General features: G+C 42.0%; 1 protein-coding gene across 1 annotated transcript in view; it reads left to right on the forward strand.

Annotated features, from left to right (window-relative positions):
* cacna1fb (calcium channel, voltage-dependent, L type, alpha 1F subunit) overlaps nt 1-18,811 on the forward strand; it is a 254,254-nt gene that overhangs the window by 70,191 nt on the left and 165,252 nt on the right. The window contains exons 4-5 of the mRNA XM_065021108.1: nt 8,244-8,383; nt 13,646-13,800. Of these exons, the coding sequence (XP_064877180.1) occupies nt 8,244-8,383; nt 13,646-13,800 (295 nt within the window). The remainder of the gene's footprint in view (nt 1-8,243; nt 8,384-13,645; nt 13,801-18,811) is intronic.

Genomic DNA, 18,811 nt, shown 5'->3' on the forward strand with positions numbered 1-18,811 from the left:
CCGCGTAAACATAAATAAAATTAAAAAATAATTTTCCCCCAATTTACCTGGTTGAGCAGCTTCACATATGTGTGTCTTTTTCCATGATTTACATACCTGTATACTTGATTTAGCTTGTTCAAGTAGGCTATCCATCGCCATCTTCAAAGAGCTCTCCGTTGAGCCTACCGAATACAACACTACTCTGAACTATTCAGACATCCTGTGATGCCATTAAAAAATATATAATTTTAACCAAGCAAGTCAGTTAAGATTAAGAACAAATTCTTATGTACAATGACGGCCTAGGAACAACAGGTTCACTGCCTGTTCAGGGGCAGTTAACAACAGATTTTTTGCCTTGTCAGCTCAGGGATTCAATCTTGCAACCTTTCGGTTACTAGTCCAACGCTCTAACCACTAGGCTACCCTGCCGCCCCTACGCTCTAACCACTAGGCTACCCTGCCACCCCTACACTCTAACCACTAGGCTACCTGCCACCCCTACACTCGAACCACTAGGCTACCTGCCACCTCTACACTCTAACCACTAGGCTACCTGCCACCTCTACACTCTAACCACTAGGCTACCCTGCCGCCCCTACACTCTAACCACTAGGCTACCTGCCACCCCTACACTCGAACCACTAGGCTACCTGCCACCTCTACACTCTAACCACTAGGCTACCTGCCACCTCTACACTCTAACCACTAGGCTACCCTGCCGCCCCTACGCTCTAACCACTAGGCTACCCTGCCGCCCATATATCAACGGCTGATGTATCTTGCTTGTTGAGAATGCCTTCTAGACAATGATCCAATTGTCTTGACACAAGAACCTAATATTTTGTATGCAAATGTTATGACATTTGGGCCTCCATGTGCACACAGTGGCGTGTGCTCATGGAACGAGAGATATGAGGATATCATGCTTCTGACCCCATCCTATTTAAAAATGGTTGTTTAAAAATAAAACAGTTTGTTTTTCATTTTGTTTACGAACATTTTTTATTAGATTAATTCACCGTCCTTGGCTTTGACAATGTCTTTGGCTATTTTTTTTGCAATGGACAAAACCTGATCGGTGGACTATTCTATTAAGTTTGTTTTGGTAATCAAAATGAAAAACAAGCCAACGGGACTGCCCATGGCTTTGTGAGACTGTCTTTGGCCACAGATGGTTTCACGAAGCCACGGAGGGTCTCACAATGCCAAGAACCGTGAATTATTCTAAAACATTTGGTTTTGTAATTGAAATGAAAAACAAACAATCTGTTTTTTTAAAACAACAATAATTAAATATTGATATGATATAATAATAATACAATAATAATAATAATAATATAATAATATAATAATATAATAATAATATAATAATAATATAATAATAATATAATAATATAATAATAATAATAATAATATAATAATAATAATAATAATATAATAATAATAATAATAATATAATAATAATAATATAATAATAATATAATAATAATAATATAATAATAATATAATAATAATATAATAATAATATAATAATAATAATATAATAATAATATAATAATAATATAATAATAATAATAATAATAATAATAATAATATTACAATAATAATAATAATATAATAATATTAATAATAATAATAATAATAATAATATTAATACAATAACAATAATAATATAATAATATAATAATAATATAATAATATAATAATAATATAATAATAATAATAATAATAATATAATAATAATAATAATAATCATAATAATAATAATAATATAATAATAATAATAATAATAATAATAATATAATAATAATAATAATAATATAATAATAATAATAATATAATAATATAATAATATAATAATAATAATAATATAATAATATAATAATAATAATAATATAATAATAATATAATAATAATAATAATATAATAATATAATAATATAATAATAATAATAATAATATAATATAATAATAATAATAATAATAATAATAATAAATAATAATAATATAATAATAATAATATAAATAATAATAATAATAATATAATAATATAATAATATAATAATAATAATAATAATATAATAATAATATAATAATAATAATAATAATAATAATAATATAATAATAATAATATAATAATAATATAATAATAATATAATAATAATAATAATATAATAATAATAATATAATAATAATATAATAATAATATAATAATAATAATAATAATAATAATAATAATATTACAATAATAATAATAATATAATAATAATATAATAATAATAATATAATAATAATAATATAATAATATAATAATAATAATAATAATAATATAATAATATAATAATATAATAATAATATAATAATAATAATAATAATAATAATAATAATAATATAATAATAATAATAATAATAATAATAATAATAATAATAATAATAATAATATAATAATAATAATAATAATAATATAATAATATTACAATAATAATAATAATAATAATATTAATACAATAACAATAATAATATAATAATATAATAATAATATAATAATATAATAATAATATAATAATAATAATAATAATAATATAATAATCATAATAATAATCATAATAATAATAATAATATAATAATAATAATATAATAATAATAATATAATAATAATAATAATAATATAATAATAATAATAATATAATAATATAATAATATAATAATAATAATAATATAATAATATAATAATAATAATAATAATATAATAATATAATAATATAATAATATTATAATATAATAATAATAATAATATAATAATATAATAATAATAATAATAATAATATAATAATAATAATATAATAATATAATAATAATAATAATAATAATAATAATAATAATAATAATAATAATAATAATATAATAATAATAATAATAAAATAATAATAATAATAATAATAATAATAATAATAATATAATATAATAATAATAATATAATAATAATAATATAATAATATTAATAATAATAATAATATAATAATAATAATAATAATAATAATAATATAATAATAGTAATAATAATAATAATAATAATAATAATAATATAATAATATAATAATAATAATAATATAATAATAATAATATAATAATAATAATAATAATAATATAATAATAATAATAATATAATAATATAATAATATAATAATAATAATATAATAATAATAATAATAATAATATAATAATAATAATATAATAATAATAATACATAAATCAAATATATTTTTTCTTGTTACTGTTATTTTTTTAAGTCTGCATTGTTGGAAAACATTTCAGTCTAGATGGTGCCGACAGACAGCTCTGCTTCTAGCTCCAAAGCAACTTTGCAGTATTTTTCTTTTTTTAGTGTGTTATTTCTTACATTATTATCCCATGAAGACTTTTGTATTACTACATACAGCCAGAAATAACTTTTGGATATCAGAGCGGCGGTAACTCACCAGCATTACGACCAGAGATACGACTTTCCCGAATTGGATCCTTTGTTTGTACACCCTAGGGCAGTTATATTTATCCCAGAGACTATCCGTACCTCCCAGAGGCTGCTCTAAGATGCTGCAGGCGGAGAAGAGGTATTTGGAGTGCACTTCTAGTCCGACTCAGGAGGCGTGAACACCATCCACCGCTTCCGAGTATATTACTCGCTATTGTTCGGTCCCTGGACAATAAAGTAGATGAGCTCAGGGCGAGGATCTCTTTCCAGAGCGACATCAGGGACTGTAACATACTCTGTTTCACAGAATCATGGCTCTCTCCAGATATACTGTCCCCATCATACAGCCATCTGGATTCACAGTTCATCACACAGACAGGAATAAAGACCTCTTTGGGAAGAAGAAAGGTGTTGGTGTATGTTTCATGATTAACTGCTCATGGTGTGATTGAGATAACAAGTCATTTTGTTAACCCAACCTCACAATCAAATGTTGACTGTATTACCTCCCGAGAGATTTCTCTTCGGTTATAGCACAAGCCGATACCACGACGGTGTCACAAAGCCACTCCTGCGTTGTCTTGGCTGTGTGCTTAGGGTCGTTGTCCTGTTGGAAGGTGAACCTTCACCCCAGTCTGAGGTCCTGTCTTTGCTCCGTTCATCTTTCCCTCCATCCTGACTAGTCTCCCAGTCCCTGCCTCTGAAAAACATCCCCACAGCATGATGCTATACACATACATACATATAAATACACATTTTTTTTTATGACATTTTCCTTTATTATTTTCTAACCCTACCACCACTCACCTAATCGGAGTAAACCAATGAACAACAACACTGAGGCTTCTACTTCCTGCTTATACAAACTATATACATTTTGCAGACATTACAGTCTATTTTAATAGTTATATATTTTGTTTTGTTTTTCCTCCTGTCCTTCCTCTAATCTCAACCATCTATTTCTTTCACTAAACGTTCTGAACCTACATACGTTTTACCGACACGGTAACGTTTTACGTTTTTGTTTTAGTCATCTAGTTGTTATTAGTTGTTAGTATTCGTAATCTTCAGCTCCGTTCAACCCATCTTTCCCACCATCCATGTTGAATTTCTACTTGTCATTGTCACGTTCTGACCTTAGTTCTTGTGTGTTTTCCTTGTTTTAGTGTTGTTCAGGACGTGAGCCGGGTGGGCATTCTATGTTGTGTGTCTAGTGTGTCTATTTCTATGTTTGGCCTGATATGGTTCTCAATCAGAGGCAGGTGTTAGTCATTGTCTCTGATTGGGAACCATATTTAGGTAGCCTGTTTTGTGTTGTGGATTTTGGTTGTCGTTGTGTTTTCTGCACCAGTTCGGACTGTTTCAGTGTCCACGTTTATTGTTTTTTGTATCCTGTTCATGTTGAGTTACCTTATACCTTAATTAACATGAACTCTAACCACGCTGCGTTTTGGTCCGCCTCTCCTTCCCAGGAAGAAAGTCGTTACAGTCGTTATGTTTGAACTGTTTCATAAACGTTCTGAACCTTTCTATTCCCAGAATAAAAATATTATGTTTTTGTTGCCAAAAGTATTATTATATTATTGATCGATTGACTATCAAATCAAATCAAATCAAATCCAATCCAATCCAATCGAATCGAATCGAATCAAATCAAATCAAATCGAATCGAATCAAATCGAATCGAATCGAATCAAATCAAATCAAATCAAATCAAATCAAATCAAATGTATTTATAAAAGCCCTTCGTACATCAGCTGATGTCACAAAGTGCTGTACAGAAACCCAGCCTAAAACCACAAACAGCAAGCAATGCAGGTGTAGAAGCACAGTGGCTAGGAAAAACTCCCTAGAAAGGCCAGAACCTAAGGAAGAAACCTAGAGAGGAACCAGGCTATGTGGGGTGGCCAGTCCTCTTCTGGCTGTGCCGGGTGGAGATTATAACATAAGACTATGACTTTTCAGATCACCTGGTAGTGCTACCTGCAAGGTTAGCTCCAGGTAAATGTTACAATTCTTCCGCCATTCACGGACCTGTGACCAAAAAACAAGCTACATATGGACAGTACCAAAATACATGATCTAATGACTCTGCCTCTTCACCGCAAAATCTGCAGATCTGGGAAGGTTGTATCACCCAAATATCTCTCGGTCTTGTTGGTTCCAAACTTCTTCCGTTTAAGAATGATGGAGGCCACTGTGTTCTTGGAGACCTTCAATGCTGCAGAAATGTTTTGGTACCCTTCCCCAGATCTGTGCCTCGACACAATCCTGTCTCGGAGCTCTACAGACAATTCCTTCGATCTCATGGCTTGGTTTTTGCTTTGACTTGACATACACTGTCAACTGTGGGACCTTATATAGACAGGTGTGAGCCTTTCCAAATCATGTCCAATCAATTGAATTTACCACAGGTGGACTCCAATCAAGTTGTAGAAACATCTCAAGGATGATCAATGGAAACAGGAAGCACCTGAGATCAATTTTAAATATCATAGCAAAGGGTCTGAATACTTAAATAAGGTATTATTGTTTTTCATTTTTAATACATTTGCAAACGTTTCTAAAAACTGTTTTCGCTTTGTCCTTATCGGGGTATCGTGTGTAGATTGCAGAGGAAATGTTTTTATTTCATGTATTTCAGAATAAGGCTGTAACGTTACAACATGTGGGAGAAGTCAAGGGGTCTGAAGCCCCTGTATCACAATGTATATGAGGGACGTGTGTGTGTGTGTGTGTGTGTGTGTGTGTGTGTGTGTGTGTGTGTGTGTCACTCTAGAAGAGTCAATAGTGACTGTATGTGAGGGAGGGACGTGTGTGTGTGTGTGTGTGTGTGTGTGTGTGTGTGTGTGTGTGTCACTCTAGAAGAGTCAATAGTGACTGTATGTGAGGGAGGGACGTGTGTGTGTGTGTGTGTGTGTGTGTGTGTGTGTGTGTTTGCCTGTCTCTGTGTATGTGTGCAAATGCGCACATATGTGTTTGTAGTAGCAGGCCAGGCCAGTGTGTGTGTATGTGTGAGGCAGTGTCTCTGTGTGTGTATGTATCCGTGTGTGTGTGTGTGTGTGTGTGTGTGTGTCAGGTCTGGGCAATGTGTGTGTGTCAGGTCTGGGCAGTGTGTGTGCCAATCCATCCAGACAAAGAGTCACGGAGAGACAGAGAGAGGGATAATGGTAGACTGGTAATCCTGTGAAAGGCTCACTAACTCCTTTGTCTACGAGCAAACATATTCTACAGTCCTCTCCTCTACTAGCAAACATATTCTACAGTCCTCTCCTCTACTAGCAAACATATTCTACAGTCCTCTCCTCTACTACCAAACATATTCTACAGTCCTCTCCTCTACTAGCAAACATATTCTACAGTCCTCTCCTCTACTACCAAACATATTCTACAGTCCTCTCCTCTACTAGCAAACATATTCTACAGTCCTCTCCTCTACTAGCAAACATATTCTACAGTCCTCTCCTCTACTACCAAACATATTCTACAGTCCTCTACTAGCAAACATATTCTACAGTCCTCTCCTCTACTAGCAAACACATTCTACAGTCCTCTCCTCTAATACCAAACACATTCTACAGTCCTCTACTAGCAAACATATTCTACAGTCCTCTACTAGCAAACATATTCTACAGTCCTCTCCTCTACTAGCAAACATATTCTACAGTCCTCTAATACCAAACATATTCTACAGTCCTCTCCTCTAATACCAAACATATTCTACAGTCCTCTCCTCTAATACCAAACACATTCTACAGTCCTCTACTAGCAAACATATTCTACAGTCCTCTACTAGCAAACATATTCCACAGTCCTCTCTTCTAATACCAAACACATTCTACAGTCCTCTCCTCTAATACCAAACACATTCTACAGTCCTCTCCTCTAATACCAAACACATTCTACAGTCCTCTCTCTGGGTTGGCTCAAGACTAACTGTACTGTCTACTGTCTAATAATATTCAGTAAAAATATGTAGAAACTACCTCACACGCTCTCTCACAAACCCCCTCTCATAGACTGGTCCTTTCAGCCAGATCTCTCACAAAGCCCCTCTCATAGACTGGTCCTTTTGAGCCAGATCTCTCACAAACCCCCTCTCATAGACTGGTCCTTTCAGCCAGATCTCTCACAAACCCCCTTTCATAGACTGGTCCTTTCAGCCAGATCTCTCACAAACCCCCTCTCATAGACTGGTCCTTTCAGCCGGATCTCTCACAAACCCCCTCTCATAGACTGGTCCTTTCAGCCAGATCTCTCACAAACCCCCTTTCATAGACTGGTCCTTTCAGCCAGATCTCTCACAAACCCCCTCTCATAGACTGGTCCTTTCAGCCAGATCTCTCACAAACCCCCTCTCATAGACTGGTCCTTTCAGCCAGATCTCTCACAAACCCCCTCTCATAGACTGGTCCTTTCAGCCGGATCTCTCACAAACCCCCTCTCATAGACTGTTCCTTTCAGCCAGATCTCTCACAAAGCCCCTCTCATAGACTGGTCCTTTTGAGCCAGATCTCTCACAAACCCCCTCTCATAGACTGGTCCTTTCAGCCAGATCTCTCACAAACCCCCTCTCATAGACTGGTCCTTTCAGCCAGATCTCTCACAAACCCCCTCTCATTGGTCCTTTCACTTTTTACAGTTGCGTAATTTAACATACACTCTCGTCGTACTTTAAAAAAAATAATAATAAGTATGTTGTTCATTTCCCGCCTGGTGGAAATGTTGAATTCACAGATGTAACGTCTGATATTGTTTCTTTGTTTTTTTGTCTCTTATTTCTCCAGGAACAAGTGGAATATGTGTTTCTGATTATCTTCACCATTGAGACCTTTCTGAAGATCTTGGCTTATGGCTTAGTGATGCACCCCAGCTCCTACATTCGCAACGGATGGAACTTGTTGGACTTTGTCATTGTCATCGTCGGGTAAAACAGAATGGTCATTTTACCTGCTCCAACTCCCATTGTTAGAATCGCCCACTACCTCTTAAGGTTGTCTTCTCCCCTTTTCATTTCTACCACGTTCTATCTCTCCTCCATCTCTCCTCAATGTCTCCTCTATCTCTCCTCCATCTCTCCTCCATCTCTCCTCAATGTCTCCTCTATCTCTCCTCCGTCTCTCCTCAATGTCTCCTCTATCTCTCCTCCGTCTCTCCTCAATGTCTCCTCCATCTCTCCTCCATCTCTCCTCAATGTCTCCTCTATCTCTCCTCCATCTCTCCTCAATGTCTCCTCTATCTCTCCTCCGTCTCTCCTCAATGTCTCCTCCATCTCTCCTCCATCTCTCCTCAATGTCTCCTCCATCTCTCCTCAATGTCTCCTCCATCTCTCCTCCATCTCTCCTCTATCTCTCCTCCGTCTCTCCTCAATGTCTCCTCCATCTCTCCTCCATCTCTCCTCAATGTCTCCTCCATCTCTCCTCAATGTCTCCTCCATCTCTCCTCCATCTCTCCTCCATCTCTCCTCCATCTCTCTCCTCCATCTCTCCTCCATCTCTCCTCCATCTCTCCTCAATGTCTCCTCCATCTCTCCTCCAACTCTCCTCCATCTCTCCTCCATCTCTCTCCTCCATCCCTCTCCTCAATCTCTCCTCCATCTCTCCTCAATGTCTCCTCCATCTCTCTCCACCATCTCTCCTCCATCTCTCTCCTCCATCCCTCTCCTCCATCTCTCCTCTATCACTCCTCCATCTCTACTCCATCTTTCCTCCATCTCTCCTCCATATCTCTCCTCAATCTCTCCTCCATCCCTCTCCTCCATGTCTCCCCCATCTCGCTCCTCAATCTCTCTCCTCAATCTCGCTCCTCAATCTCTCTCCTCAATCTCTCCTCCATCTCTCTCCTCAATCTCTCCACCATCTCTCCTCCATCTCTCTCCTCCATCTCTCCTCCATCTCTCTCCTCAATCTCTCCACCATCTCTCCTCCATCTCTCTCCTCCATCCCTCTCCTCCATCTCTCCTCTATCACTCCTCCATCTCTCCACCATCTCTCCTCCATCTCTCCTCCATCTCTCTCCTCCATCTCTCTCCTCCATCTCTCTCCTCCATCTCTCCTCAATCTCTCTCCTCCATCTCTCCTCCATCTCTCTCCTCCATCTCTCCTCCATCTCTCCTCCATCTCTCCTCCATCTCTCTCCTCCATCTCTCTCCTCCATCTTTCTCCTCCATCTCTCTCCTCCATCTTTCTCCTCCATCTCTCTCCTCCATCTCTCCTCCATCTCTCTTCTCCATCTCTCCTCCATCTCTCCTCCATCTCTCCTCCATCTCTCTCCTCCATCTCTCTCCTCAATCTCTCTCCTCCATCTTTCTCCTCCATCTCTCTCCTCCATCTCTCTCCTCCATCTCTCTCCTCCATCTCTCTCCTCCATCTCTCCTCCATCTCTCCTCCATCTCTCTCCTCCATCTCTCTCCTCCATCTCTCCTCCATCTCTCCTCCATCTCTCCTCCATCTCTCCTCCATCTCTCTTCTCCATCTCTCCTCCATCTCTCCTCCATCTCTCTCCTCCATCTCTCTCCTCCATCTCTCCTCCATCTCTCCATCTCTCTTCTCCATCTCTCCTCAATCTCTCCTCCATCTCTCTCCTCCATCTCTCTCCTCCATCTCTCCTCCATCTCTCTCCTCCATCTCTCCTCCATCTCTCTCCTCAATCTCTCCTCCATCTCTCTCCTCCATCTCTCCTCCATCTCTCCTCCATCTCTCTCCTCCATCTCTCTCCTCCATCTCTCCTCCATCTCTCCTCCATCTCTCTTCTCCATCTCTCCTCCATCTCTCTTCTCCATCTCTCCTCAATCTCTCCTCCATCTCTCCTCCATCTCTCTCCTCCATCTCTCTCCTCTCTCTCCTCCATCTCTCCTCCATCTCTCTCCTCCATCTCTCTCCTCCATCTCTCTTCTCCATCTCTCCTCCATCTCTCTTCTCCATCTCTCCTCCATCTCTCCTCCATCTCTCCTCCATCTCTCTCCTCCATCTCTCCTCCATCTCTCCTCCATCTCTCTTCTCCATCTCTCCTCCATCTCTCTTCTCCATCTCTCCTCAATCTCTCCTCCATCTCTCCTCCATCTCTCTCCTCCATCTCTCTCCTCCATCTCTCCTCCATCTCTCCTCCATCTCTCCTCCATCTCTCCTCCATCTCTCCTCCATCTCTCCTCCATCTCTCTCCTCCATCTCTCCTCCATCTCTCTTCTCTGTCTCAACTGTTCCTTGTTTATTTATTAACTTAATCTCTTCTCACTATTCCCTCTATCATTATCACATAGAATATCATCAAGTTGACTTCCCCATGTATCTCTCCTCCATCTCTGCTCCTCTCCTCCTCTCCTCCATTCCTGCTCCTCTTCTCCATCCCTCCATCTCTGCTCCTCTCCTCCATCCCTCCATCTCTGCTCCTCTCCTTCATCCCTCCATCTCTGCTCCTCTCCTTCATCCCTCCATCTCTGCTCCTCTCCTTCATCCCTCCATCTTTGCTCCTCTTCTCCATCCCTCCATCTCTGCTCCTCTCCTCCTCTCCTCCATCTCTGCTCCTCTCCTTCATCCCTCCATCTCTGCTCCTCTCCTTCATCCCTCCATCTCTGCTCCTCTTCTCCATCCCTCCATCTCTGCTCCTCTCCTTCATCCCTCCATCTCTGCTCCTCTCCTCCTCTCCTCCATCTCTGCTCCTCTCCTTCATCCCTCCATCTCTGCTCCTCTTCTCCATCCCTCCATCTCTGCTCCTCTCCTCCATCCCTCCATCTCTGCTCCTCTCCTTCATCCCTCCATCTCTGCTCCTCTCCTTCATCCCTCCATCTCTGCTCCTCTCCTTCATCCCTCCATCTCTGCTCCTCTCCTCCTCTCCTCCATCTCTGCTCCTCTCCTTCATCCCTCCATCTCTGCTCCTCTCCTTCATCCCTCCATCTCTGCTCCTCTTCTCCATCCCTCCATCTCTGCTCCTCTCCTTCATCCCTCCATCTCTGCTCCTCTCCTTCATCCCTCCATCTCTGCTCCTCTCCTTCATCCCTCCATCTCTGCTCCTCTCCTTCATCCCTCCATCTTTGCTCCTCTTCTCCATCCCTCCATCTCTGCTCCTCTCCTTCATCCCTCCATCTTTGCTCCTCTCCTTCATCCCTCCATCTCTGCTCCTCTTCTCCATCCCTCCATCTCTGCTCCTCTCCTTCATCCCTCCATCTCTGCTCCTCTCCTTCATCCCTCCATCTCTGCTCCTCTCCTCCTCTCCTCCATCTCTGCTCCTCTCCTTCATCCCTCCATCTCTGCTCCTCTCCTCCATCTCTGCTCCTCTCCTTCATCCCTCCATCTTTGCCCCTCTTCTCCATCCCTCCCTTTCTCATCAAGCCCTCCATCTCTCCTCCTCTCCTCCAACCCCCCTCATCTCCTCCATCTCTTCCCTTTGCTCTCTCTCCTGCTTATGGTTAATCTGGATCTAGAATGATCGGGCAGTCTCTGGTACACAAACCCATCCCCCCTCCCTTTCTCTTTCTCTCCCATCTCACTGCCTCTCTTTCTCCCTCCCCTGTCCCTGTTTGTCTCTTAATCTGACCCAGACTCCCTTGGCTTTCCTCTCCTCCCTCTCTCGCTCTCTCTTTCTCTCTCTCTCTCTCTCTCTCTCTCTCTCTCTCTCTCTCTCTCTCTCTCTCTTTCTCTCTTTCTCTCTTTCTCTCTCGCTCTATCTCTTCTCCTCCCTCTCTCTCTCTCTTTCTCTCTCTCTCTCTCGCTCTCTTTCTCTCTCTCTTGCTCTCTCACTATCTCTTCTCCTCCCTCTCTTTCTCTCTCTCTCTCTCTCTCTCTCTCTCTCTCTCTCTCTCTCTCTCTCTCTCTTTCTCTCTCTTGCTCTCTCACTATCTCTTCTCCTCTCTCTCTTTGTCTATCAGTGGGCTTAAAGCTCCTTAGTGGATACATGTTGATGGGAATCAGTCTACAATTGCAAAAACACTATAGGGCACAACAACAAAGCAATAACAAATAAAAATACCATTGTACAATACGGCCCTATGAAGCAGGCTATCCTGATCTCAGTCTGGGGTAGACAACTCCTCCTGATCTCAGTCTGGGGTAGACAACTCCTCCTGATCTCAGTCTGGGGTAGACAACTCCTCCTGATCTCAGTCTGGGGTAGACAACTCCTCCTGATCTCAGTCTGGGGTAGACAACTCCTCCTGATCTCAGTCTGGGGTAGACAACTCCTCCTGATCTCAGTCTGGGGTAGACAACTCCTCCTGATCTCAGTCTGGGGTAGACAACTCCTTCTGATCTCAGTCTGGGGTAGACAACTCCTCCTGATCTCAGTCTGGGGTAGACAACTCCTCCTGATCTCAGTCTGGGGTAGACAACTCCTCCTGATCTCAGTCTGGGGTAGACAACTCCTCCTGATCTCAGTCTGGGGTAGACAACTCCTCCTGATCTCAGTCTGGGGTAGACAACTCCTCCTGATCTCAGTCTGGGGTAGACAACTCCTCCTGATCTCAGTCTGGGGTAGACAACTCCTTCTGATCTCAGTCTGGGGTAGACAACTCCTCCTGATCTCAGTCTGGGGTAGACAACTCCTCCTGATCTCAGTCTGGGGTAGACAACTCCTCCTGATCTCAGTCTGGGGTAGACAACTCCTCCTGATCTCAGTCTGGGGTAGACAACTCCTCCTGATCTCAGTCTTGATGTGTGTTATGTCAAGGTGTTGGCTAAAGCACGAGCTGACTTGACCACCAGGCTATACTTGACTACCAGGCTATACTTGACTACCAGGCTATACTTGACTACCAGGCTATACTTGACTACCAGGCTATACATGACTACCAGGCTATACTTGACTACCAGGCTATACTTGACTACCAGGCTATACTTGACTACCAGACTATACTTGACTACCAGGCTATACTTGACTACCAGACAATACTTGACTACCAGGCTATACTTGACTACCAGGCTATACTTGACTACCAGGCTATACTTGACTACCAGGCTATACTTGACCACCACTTTACTGGGCTGTAATTTTTCCTAGGTAATGGTGTTGAATATGTGTTATTCAGTAGGCCATCTAACTCAGGTGATGATGATGGTGATGAAGAGTATCTGTTACTCAGTAGGCCATCTAACTCAGGTGATGTTGGTGGTGATGATGATGATGATGATGATGATGATGGCGATGATGATGTGTTATACTGTAGGCCATCTAACTCGGCTGATGATGTGTGTTCCAGGCTGTTCAGTGTCGTCCTGGAGACGATGACCCATAAGGCCACTGGGGAGGCTGCGTCGACCCACCATGTGCCAGGGAAGCCTGGAGGTCTGGACGTCAAAGCTCTCCGAGCCTTCAGAGTACTGAGGCCCCTACGGCTGGTCTCAGGAGTACCTAGTGAGTAGAGGGGGGAGGGGGTTGTGTGAGTGAGTGAGTGAGTGAGTGAGTGAGTGAGTGAGTGAGTGAGTGAGTGAGTGAGTGAGTGAGTGAGTGAGTGAGTGTGTGCGTGAGTGTGTGCGTGAGTGAGTGAGTGAGTGAGTGAGTGAGTGAGTGAGTGAGTGAGTGAGTGAGTGAGTGAGTGAGTGAGTGCGTGCGTGCGTGCGTGCGTGAGTGAGTGAGTGAGTGAGTGAGTGAGTGAGTGAGTGAGTGAGTGTGTGTGTGCGTGAGTGAGTGAGTGAGTGAGTGAGTGAGTGAGTGAGTGAGTGAGTGAGTGAGTGAGTGGTGGTGAGTGAGTGAGTGAGTGCGTGAGTGAGTGAGTGCGTGAGTGAGTGAGTGAGTGAGTGAGTGAGTGAGTGAGTGGTGAGTGAGTGAGTGAGTGTGCGTGCGTGAGTGAGTGGTGAGTGAGTGAGTGAGTGAGTGAGTGAGTGAGTGAGTGAGTGAGTGAGTGAGTGCGTGAGTGAGTGAGTGCGTGAGTGAGTGAGTGAGTGAGTGAGTGAGTGAGTGAGTGTGTGCGTGAGTGAGTGAGTGCGTGAGTGAGTGCGTGAGTGAGTGAGTGAGTGCGTGCGTGAGTGAGTGAGTGAGTGAGTGAGTGAGTGAGTGAGTGAGTGAGTGAGTGCGTGCGTGAGTGAGTGAGTGAGTGAGTGAGTGAGTGAGTGAGTGAGTGAGTGAGTGAGTGAGTGAGTGAGTGAGTGAGTGAGTGAGTGAGTGCGTGCGTGAGTGAGTGAGTGCGTGCGTGAGTGAGTGAGTGGTGTGGTGAGTGAGTGAGTGAGTGAGTGGTGAGTGAGTGAGTGAGTGAGTGAGTGGTGAGTGAGTGAGTGAGTGAGTGAGTGAGTGAGTGAGTGACGGAGTGAGTGAGTGAGTGAGTGCGTGCGTGAGTGAGTGAGTGAGTGAGTGAGTGAGTGAGTGAGTGAGTGAGTGAGTGAGTGAGTGAGTGAGTGAGTGAGTGAGTGAGTGAGTCTGAGGAAGGTTGTGCACGTACGTGTCTGTATATATGCATGCGCTGTAGGTGTAAACTATTCCGAACTAACAGATCATTTCAGGAGAAGCATGTTTTACAGTGTTTGTGATTCCATCACATTGTGGAATCACATAGCAGAAGCAGAAGGGAACTGGTTTTGTGTAAAGGCAGGGTTGTGTAGTTGTAATCTTTCACGGACAGATTTACGTAAACTGGTATTGTAGAATCTGCCGGGAATGGGACACGTGGTCTAAGGAGCAACATTACTTCTGGTGTTTGGGGTTTGGATAAATCCCAATTTCGCAGGTGCTACCCTTTCGTACCGGTGACGGGAACATTCGCCACCTAACTTTTAAAGAGAGGGATTGTGGAGCTCCTCGTTGTAGCATTTTCTTGATCTCTTAACAGGTATGAATCTAGAACTTCACCAAAGACTTTAAGTTGTATGGAGCTGAAGAGAAGACTGTATAGTTCTGTGTAGTTGTATGGAACTGAAGAGAAGACTGTATAGTTCTGTGTAGTTGTATGGAACTGAAGAGAAGACTGTATAGTTCTGTGTAGTTGTATGGAACTGAAGAGAAGACTGTATAGTTCTGTGTAGTTGTGTGTAGTTGAAGAGAAGACTGTATAGTTCTGTGTAGTTGAAGAGAAGACTGTATAGTTCTGTGTAGTTGTATGGAGTTGAAGAGAAGACTGTATAGTTCTGTGTAGTTGTATGGAGCTGAAGAGAAGACTGTATAGTTCTGTGTAGTTGAAGAGAAGACTGTATAGTTCTGTGTAGTTGAAGAGAAGACTGTATAGTTCTGTGTAGTTGTATGGAGTTGAAGAGAAGACTGTATAGTTCTGTGTAGTTGTATGGAACTGAAGAGAAGACTGTATAGTTCTGTGTAGTTGTATGGAACTGAAGAGAAGACTGTATAGTTCTGTGTAGTTGTATGGAACTGAAGAGAAGACTGTATAGTTATGTGTAGTTGAAGAGAAGACTGTATAGTTCTGTGTAGTTGTATGGAACTGAAGAGAAGACTGTATAGTTCTGTGTAGTTGTATGGAGCTGAAGGGAGACTGTATAGTTCTGTGTAGTTGTATGGAACTGAAGAGAAGACTGTATAGTTCTGTGTAGTTGTATGGAACTGAAGAGAAGACTGTATAGTTCTGTGTAGTTGAAGAGAAGACTGTATAGTTCTGTGTAGTTGTATGGAACTGAAGAGAAGACTGTATAGTTATGTGTAGTTGTATGGAACTGAAGAGAAGACTGTATAGTTCTGTGTAGTTGTATGGAACTGAAGAGAAGACTGTATAGTTCTGTGTAGTTGAAGAGAAGACTGTATAGTTCTGTGTAGTTGTATGGAGCTGAAGAGAAGACTGTATAGTTCTGTGTAGTTGTATGGAACTGACGAGAAGACTGTATAGTTCTGTGTAGTTGTATGGAACTGAAGAGAAGACTGTATAGTTCTGTGTGGTTGTATGGAACTGAAGAGAAGACTGTATAGTTCTGTGTAGTTGTGTGTAGTTGAAGAGAAGACTGTATAGTTCTGTGTAGTTGTATGGAACTGAAGAGAAGACTGTATAGTTCTGTGTAGTTGTATGGAACTGAAGAGAAGACTGTACACTTATGTGTAGTTGTATGGAACTGAAGAGAAGACTGTATAGTTCTGTGTAGTTGTATGGAACTGAAGAGAAGACTGTATAGTTCTGTGTAGTTGTATGGAGCTGAAGGGAGACTGTATAGTGCTGTGTAGTTGTATGGAACTGAAGAGAAGACTGTATAGTTCTGTGTAGCGTGGTTGGATCTGTTCTCCATGGTTGACTGCTAACTAAAGCCCCCAGAGACTTGGCTGTTGTTCGTTCCCACACAAGAACTTGACTCATGTTGCTCTCCTAAGGCCATGCCATGCTATATAAACATTTAGAGGGACCAGGCTCTACGACACTCACACATGGACACGCACGCATGCACGCGAACATGCTATGACACACGCACACATACACAGGAGGTGATCACAGACACATGTAAAGAGGACCAGGAGGTGATGACAGACACACATAGAGAGGACCAGGAGGTGATGACAGACACACCTAGAGAGGACCAGGAGGTGATGACAGACACATGTAGAGAGGACCAGGAGGTGATGACAGACACATGTAAAGAGGACCAGGAGGTGATGACAGACACACCTAGAGAGGACCAGGAGGTGATGACAGACACACCTAGAGAGGACCAGGAGGTGATGACAGACACATGTAGAGAGGACCAGGAGGTGATGACAGACACACCTAGAGAGGACCAGGAGGTGATGACAGACACACCTAGAGAGGACCAGGAGGTGATGACAGACACACCTAGAGAGGACCAGGAGGTGATGACAGACACATGTAGAGAGGACCAGGAGGTGATGACAGACACATGTAGAGAGGACCAGGAGGTGATGACAGACACATGTAGAGAGGACCAGGAGGTGATGACAGACACATGTAGAGAGGACCAGGAGGTGATGACAGACACATGTAGAGAGGACCAGGAGGGATTGACAGACACACCTAGAGAGGACCAGGAGGTGATGACAGACACATATAGAGAGGACCAGGAGGTGATGACAGACACATGTAGAGAGGACCAGGAGGGATTGACAGACACACGTAGAGAGGACCAAGAGGTGATGACAGACACATGTAGAGAGGACCAGGAGGTGATGACAGACACACCTAGAGAGGACCAGGAGGTGATGACAGACACATGTGACAGACACATAGGACCAGGGAGGTGATGACAGACACATGTAGAGGACCAGGAGGTGATGACAGACACATGTAGAGAGGACCAGGAGGTGATGACAGACACATGTAGAGAGGACCAGGAGGTGATGACAGACACATGTAGAGAGGACCAGGAGGTGATGACAGACACACCTAGAGAGGACCAGGAGGTGATGACAGACACACGTAGAGAGGACCAGGAGGTGATGACAGACACACGTAGAGAGGACCAGGAGGTGATGACAGACACATGTAGAGAGGACCAGGAGGTGATGACAGACACACGTAGAGAGGACCAGGAGGTGATGACAGACACACCTAGAGAGTACCAGGAGGTGATGACAGACACACCTAGAGAGGACCAGGAGGTGATGACAGACACACCTAGAGAGGACCAGGAGGTGATGACAGACACACCTAGAGAGGACCAGGAGGTGATGACAGACACACCTAGAGAGGACCAGGAGGTGATGACAGACATATGTAGAGAGGACCAGGAGGTGATGACAGACATATGTAGAGAGGACCAGGAGGTGATGACAGACACACCTAGAGAGGACCAGGAGGTGATGACAGACATATGTAGAGAGGACCAGGAGGTGATGACAGACATATGTAGAGAGGACCAGGAGGTGATGACAGACACACCTAGAGAGGACCAGGAGGTGATCACAGACACACGTAGAGAGGACCAGGAGGTGATGACAGACATATGTAGAGAGGACCAGGAGGTGATGACAGACACACATAGAGAGGACCAGGAGGTGATGACAGACACACCTAGAGAGGACCAGGCGGTGATGACAGACACACCTAGAGAGGACCAGGAGGTGATGACAGACACACGTAGAGAGGACCAGGAGGTGGACCAGGAGGTGATGACAGACACACCTAGAGAGGAGGAGGTGATGACCATGTAGAGGAGGTGATGACAGACACACCTAGAGAGGACCAGGAGGTGATGACAGACATACCTAGAGAGGACCAGGAGGTGATGACAGACACATGTAGAGAGGACCAGGAGGTGATGACAGACACATGTAGAGAGGACCAGGAGGTGATGACAGACACATGTAGAGAGGACCAGGAAGTGATGACAGACACATGTAGAGAGGACCAGGAAGTGATGACAGAAGTTTGAACAACTACAATCTCTCATTATCAAAATAATGTTGACTCACAAATGACTGCTTTGTACTTCTTTGAATTGTGTGTGTGTGTGTGTGTGTGTGTGTGTGTGTGTGTGTGTGTGTGTGT

Source organism: Oncorhynchus nerka, linkage group LG7 (genome assembly GCF_034236695.1).
Source record: "Oncorhynchus nerka isolate Pitt River linkage group LG7, Oner_Uvic_2.0, whole genome shotgun sequence".
In the NCBI taxonomy this organism is placed as follows: domain Eukaryota; kingdom Metazoa; phylum Chordata; class Actinopteri; order Salmoniformes; family Salmonidae; genus Oncorhynchus; species Oncorhynchus nerka.